Source organism: Nerophis lumbriciformis, linkage group LG05 (genome assembly GCF_033978685.3).
Source record: "Nerophis lumbriciformis linkage group LG05, RoL_Nlum_v2.1, whole genome shotgun sequence".
Classification (NCBI taxonomy): domain Eukaryota; kingdom Metazoa; phylum Chordata; class Actinopteri; order Syngnathiformes; family Syngnathidae; genus Nerophis; species Nerophis lumbriciformis.
The window spans coordinates 26,502,833-26,509,027 of NC_084552.2; the positions used below are offsets into that span (position 1 = coordinate 26,502,833).

Sequence of the window (6,195 nt, forward strand, 5' to 3'; positions counted from 1 at the left end):
TTGTTACTGGGACTGCATATACAAGGAGAGGCCACAGGACTCTGGGAAGGATGGAGTGCTGGTAGATCCAGGCTTTGAATCTACCAGGTAGGCCAGACTTGTCTACTTTGGTGAGCCACCCTCCAAGCTCTTCAGTAGACTTCTGGATAGCAGCAGAGTCCTTCAGGCTGGAGTCAAAGAGCTTTCCCAAGCTCTTGACTGGTTGCTCCGTGATGGATGGAATGACCGTTCCTGAGATTGAGAATCGGAATTTGTTGACCACCTTCCCCTTCTTCAGCACCATGGACCTTGACTTTGCGGGCTTGAAACTCATCCTGGCCCACCCAATGAGCCTCTCCAATCCCTGCAAGATCCACCTGCTCCCTGGTACTGATGTTGTTGTTATGGTAAGGTCATCCATATAGGCTCTAATGGGGGGCTGTCGAACACCTGATCTGGACAGAGGCCCTCTGCATTCCACCTCAGCAGACTTTACCACCATATTCATCGCCAGTGTAAAAAGGACAACGGAGATGGTGCATCCTGTTATTATTCCCTTCTCAAGGCGATGCCAGTCAGAGGTTATTGACCCAGAAGTGACCCGGAGCCTGAAGTTATTGTAATAATCCAGGATCAAGTCCTTGATCTTGCTGGGAACATGGTGGCGGTGTAGCGCAAGCTCAACTAGCTTGTGTGGGATGGACCCATAGGCGTTAGTCAGGTCCAACCACAACACAGCAAGTTCCCCTCTGCTCTCATGGGCCTCTCTGATGAGCTGTGTGACGACACCGTTGTGCTCTAGACAGCCGGGGACTCCAGGAATCCCCCCCTTCTGCACTGAAGTGTCGATGTAGTTGTTCTTGAGGAGAAACTCGGTCAGTCTTCGGGAGACGATGCTGAAGAACACCTTCCCTTCCACACTCAGAAGTGATATAGTCCGAAACTGGTTGATGTTTTTCGAGTCCTCCTCCTTGGGGATCCATACTCCCTCTGCACACCTCCACTGGTTGGCCACTCTTCCCCTTCGCCAGATCACCTTCAAGGTCTTCCACAGATGCTTGAGAAGCCCTGGACAGCGCTTGTAGACGAGGTAAGGTACACCACTGGGGCCCGGGGAAGATGCTGAGCGGGCTGCCTTGATGACCTCTTCAACCTCCTTCAAACTGGGCTCTGTCAACTGGAACTCTGCCGTTGGTGGCGCAGGGCTGATGAGCGCTCTGTTGGGTCCTAGATCTTGTCCCCTCAGTGGGTCGCTCATGGTATTCTGGAGGAAGCGATTCACTTCCTCTCTTGGGCACTCAAGCCGGCCACTGCGCTTGTCCCCGAGCAGCTGTTTAGCAAACCGAAAGGGGTTGGCAATGAAGACTGCTCGCTTCCTAGCTCTCTCTCTTCCACGCCTCCTGTGCCACTCTGCTCTGCGGAGAGTTGTCAGCTTCTTCCGCAGGATGTTGCGCAGCTCTTCTAAAGGTTGTTTGTCCTCCTCAGAAACTCTCTTGAACTGTTTCCTGAGGGTTCGAAGCTCCTGGCGCAGTTGGTGTATCTTAGTGGCTCTGCGATTCATGGTGTAGGGGATGGCCTCAGTGTTGCCCTTCTCCATTCGTCCGAATCTTTCTGAGCCATAGCTGACGATGATGGTACTCATTGCCTGGAGCCTGCTGTCGACATCTCCTTTAGCTGTGGCTTGGATGATGTTGGACACATCCTCATCAAACTGCAGCCACTCGCTCCGTCTGTTTGCTTGGGGCCATTTAATCCGCTGCTGTGGAACTACTCTGCTGGGATTGAGAGACTCCGGTACGTGGAGGGACTGGGATCTGTGGGGTGTCTCCTGTCCGGGCTCCTCCTGCGTCTCACCAGGTCCAGGACCTGTGCGTTGAACCTCGCTCTCCCGCTCCAAACATTTCATTCTGGCCTGATGGATTCTTAAGCCACGTTGATTTTTGCACAGCTTGCCGCAGATACATGTCATACTCGTAGTCAGTTCGTTTGCGGGGTTCGTTAACCTTTGGGCCGTCCGATTGGAGATCTCATCCTCCCCCCCTCTCGGGATCTCCTGGGGGTATTGCTCTGTAGGGTTTTCCGTAGCTTATTTGGGTTCTATCTCACGAAAGAAACAGGCTTGGGTGCTAACCCATACTGTCCCGGGTGCCGTCTTTCCGAGCTGCCAACTGTCTCTCCAGTAGTCGACCAAACTGTTCTTGGTTGCCACCCAGTCTTTCCTAGGAGTCACTGGCTTAGCCAGACTGAAACTTGAAAGATACATCTCCTGGATGCACTGGGACACATCATCAGTGATGTATCCTGGATTCATCGGGTGTTTCGGGTCTCGCAACATCAGACACCCTCGTCCAGGTGACCCAGCCGGGGTGATCAAGTCCCTGCTTGTGTCCCAGTAGCAACCCACGGATCTGCCCTTTTTAGCCACAACCACCTCGTGGCTTTCTCTGCCGCTTCACTTGCGGATTGAATGGCCCTCCTTTTGGCCGCCCCTTTGACTCCCAATCGGCCAAGCACTTTACAGAGGGAGCGTCCTGCAAAGCCACGGCAACCAACTTCTATTGGCTCATAGAAAGTCCTCCAGCCCCTGCCCCTGCAGTCCTCCACCAGCTCCTGATACTTGGCACGTTTCTTTTCGTTGGCTTCCTCAATCCGCTCCTCCCAAGGCACTGTTAGTTCCAGCATGATGAGGTGTTTTGAAGCCTCTGAGATGATGATCATGTCTGGCCGTAGAGATGTTTTTACAATGTGCTGGGGGAACCTCAGTTGTTTTCCCAGGTCAACGTGTAGCTGCCAATCAGGGGCTGTGTGAAGGAGTCCTGTTATTGTCTTTGGACGTGCACGAGGTCTCTCCCCAGCTTTGATGAAAGAGATTGCCTTCTTTGGCGCATGATGTTGCTTGCTGCTGCTGATGGCTGAGGCTATGCTCTCAGCAACTGCTTTGAGTACCTGGTCATGACGCCAGCGATAGCGACCATCAGCCAGAGACTTTGGGCAACTGCTGAGGAGATGTTCCAAGGAGCCTCTTCCGGAGCAAAGGGAGCAGAAGGGTGTCTCGCTCTTCCCCCAAACATGGAGGTTTGCTGGGCTAGGGAGGGAATCGTAGACTGCTGCCACGAGGAACCGGACGCGGTGGAGGTCTGCCTGCATGATGTTTGACCAGGTGACTTTGCGCTGCAACGTGCCCTCCCATCTTGTCCATGCCCCCTGTTGCCGGAGTCCCACTACCCTGCCCACTCGCTCTTCCTCCAAGCCTGCTCGGACCTCCTCCTGGAGTAGATGTCGTCTGTCTTTGCCCCGGGCCTGGCTGACTTGGGTCTTTGGGAAGTAGCCCAAGCCTGCTCTCCCTGTTGCTATGGCCCCAACCAGTGCCTTTTGTCTAAGGCGTGACTCAGCCACCTCCACTGCCTTTTCTGCCTTCCACTTCCTTCCTGTCCTCACTTCAATCCTGGCTGATGACACCTTGCAGTCCCTGGAGTCTCTGTACTGTAGGGCTTCTCTTGTGCGTGCCACCTTGAATTCTTCAGTGAGCCCACTGAAGGGTAGCTGCAGGATGTTGCTTGTCCCGTACAGAGCAGCGCTGTTGAGGCTGCGTGGGAGACCCAGCCATTTCCGCAGAAAGCTGCTGATCTTCCTTTCAAAGGATTCCACTGTTGTTACTGGGACTGCATATACAAGGAGAGGCCACAGGACTCTGGGAAGGATGGAGTGCTGGTAGATCCAGGCTTTGAATCTACCAGGTAGGCCAGACTTGTCTACTTTGGTGAGCCACCCTCCAAGCTCTTCAGTAGACTTCTGGATAGCAGCAGAGTCCTTCAGGCTGGAGTCAAAGAGCTTTCCCAAGCTCTTGACTGGTTGCTCTGTGATGGATGGAATGACCGTTCCTGAGATTGAGAATCGGAATTTGTTGACCACCTTCCCCTTCTTCAGCACCATGGACCTTGACTTTGCGGGCTTGAAACTCATCCTGGCCCACCCAATGAGCCTCTCCAATCCCTGCAAGATCCACCTGCTCCCTGGTACTGATGTTGTTGTTATGGTAAGGTCATCCATATAGGCTCTAATGGGGGGCTGTCAAACACCTGATCTGGACAGAGGCCCTCTGCATTCCACCTCAGCAGACTTTACCACCATATTCATCGCCAGTGTAAAAAGGACAACGGAGATGGTGCATCCTGTTATTATTCCCTTCTCAAGGCGATGCCAGTCAGAGGTTATTGACCCAGAAGTGACCCGGAGCCTGAAGTTATTGTAATAATCCAGGATCAAGTCCTTGATCTTGCTGGGAACATGGTGGCGGTGTAGCGCAAGCTCAACTAGCTTGTGTGGGATGGACCCATAGGCGTTAGTCAGGTCCAACCACAACACAGCAAGTTCCCCTCTGCTCTCATGGGCCTCTCTGATGAGCTGTGTGACGACACCGTTGTGCTCTAGACAGCCGGGGACTCCAGGAATCCCCCCCTTCTGCACTGAAGTGTCGATGTAGTTGTTCTTGAGGAGAAACTCGGTCAGTCTTCGGGAGACGATGCTGAAGAACACCTTCCCTTCCACACTCAGAAGTGATATAGTCCGAAACTGGTTGATGTTTTTCGAGTCCTCCTCCTTGGGGATCCATACTCCCTCTGCACACCTCTACTGGTTGGCCACTCTTCCCCTTCGCCAGATCACCTTCAAGGTCTTCCACAGATGCTTGAGAAGCCCTGGACAGCGCTTGTAGACGAGGTAAGGTACACCACTGGGGCCCGGGGAAGATGCTGAGCGGGCTGCCTTGATGACCTCTTCAACCTCCTTCAAACTGGGCTCTGTCAACTGGAACTCTGCCGTTGGTGGCGCAGGGCTGATGAGCGCTCTGTTGGGTCCTAGATCTTGTCCCCTCAGTGGGTCGCTCATGGTATTCTGGAGGAAGCGATTCACTTCCTCTCTTGGGCACTCAAGCCGGCCACTGCGCTTGTCCCCGAGCAGCTGTTTAGCAAACCGAAAGGGGTTGGCAATGAAAACTGCTCGCTTCCTAGCTCTCTCTCTTCCACGCCTCCTGTGCCACTCTGCTCTGCGGAGAGTTGTCAGCTTCTTCCGCAGGATGTTGCGCAGCTCTTCTAAAGGTTGTTTGTCCTCCTCAGAAACTATATATATATATATATATATATATATATATAAATATATATATATATGTGTGTGTATATATACATATATATATATATATATATATATATATATATATATATATATATATATATATATATATATATATGCATTTATATATACATACATACATACATACATACATGTACTGTATATACATGTATAAGTCATAGAGGAGTTTATATATATATACATATATATATAAAGATTTTATATATATATATATATATAGAGTTAAGTGAAGAAATTTCAAAATTGACTCAAAGCACTTTACAAAGTAAGAATCAATCATCTACATATCTAAGCTACATTACGTATATATATATATATATATATATATATATATATATATATATATATATATATATATATATATATATATATATATATATTGTACATGTATGTGTGTATATACACATACATGTACTGTATATACATGTATAAGTCATAGAGAAATTTCTTGAGTGTGAAAAATATGACTAAAGTGGTGAAGCTGTGTTGAATTCGCACTTAAATTTTATTGACAGTTATTTAAACACACATATTTATTAGTATTTAGTTTATTCATTTTATTAGTTTATTGTATTTTAGCAGGAATGTATAGGTCCCTTTTTATGCAGTATATATGGTTAGTACTTATTTTCAAAATCAGCCTGACATAATCCTAAGATTTATGTGTTAAATAAATAATAATATTTGTGGTCTCATGTCCTTTGACAAGGTCGTAAACTGTAAGTAGATATAATATAATTATTGAATATGACTAAAATCAAGAGTATGATTGCTAACTTATTTATAATAGTCATACATATTACAGTGGAAAAGTTTGGGCTTGAGATGAAAAAGGTTAACACACACACACCCAATAGTAGTATGTGGAAGCTGCTGTTGTCTCAACTCGACATCACAAAAGACGTTTCGCTTAAATTTGCAGCTAATTGTTTCATATTTCCAGAGTGACGTCCAGGCAAAGTGGCCTTTTAGCTGCAGGCCTTCCCTGCCCCGTGGGACTTTATTGTGCTGGAAGCATGGGAGGCATCATGCCCAAAAGCTCCTCGAACACGGCATCTTAACCTTTTC

The 6,195-nt window shown here is 48.7% G+C and overlaps 1 protein-coding gene and 1 pseudogene across 1 annotated transcript in view; both read right to left on the minus strand.

Moving 5' to 3' along the window:
* Positions 1 to 2,055, minus strand: part of LOC133606718 (uncharacterized) — a 3,386-nt gene extending 1,331 nt beyond the window's left edge. The window contains exon 1 of the mRNA XM_061960985.1: positions 1 to 2,055. This exon is cut by the window's left edge and continues 1,331 nt beyond it. Coding sequence (XP_061816969.1) covers positions 1 to 1,948 — 1,948 coding nt within the window. The 5' untranslated portion in view covers positions 1,949 to 2,055.
* A 294-nt stretch (positions 2,056 to 2,349) lies between these two features.
* Positions 2,350 to 5,100, minus strand: LOC133605828 (uncharacterized; annotated as a pseudogene).
* Positions 5,101 to 6,195: the final 1,095 nt, after the last annotated feature.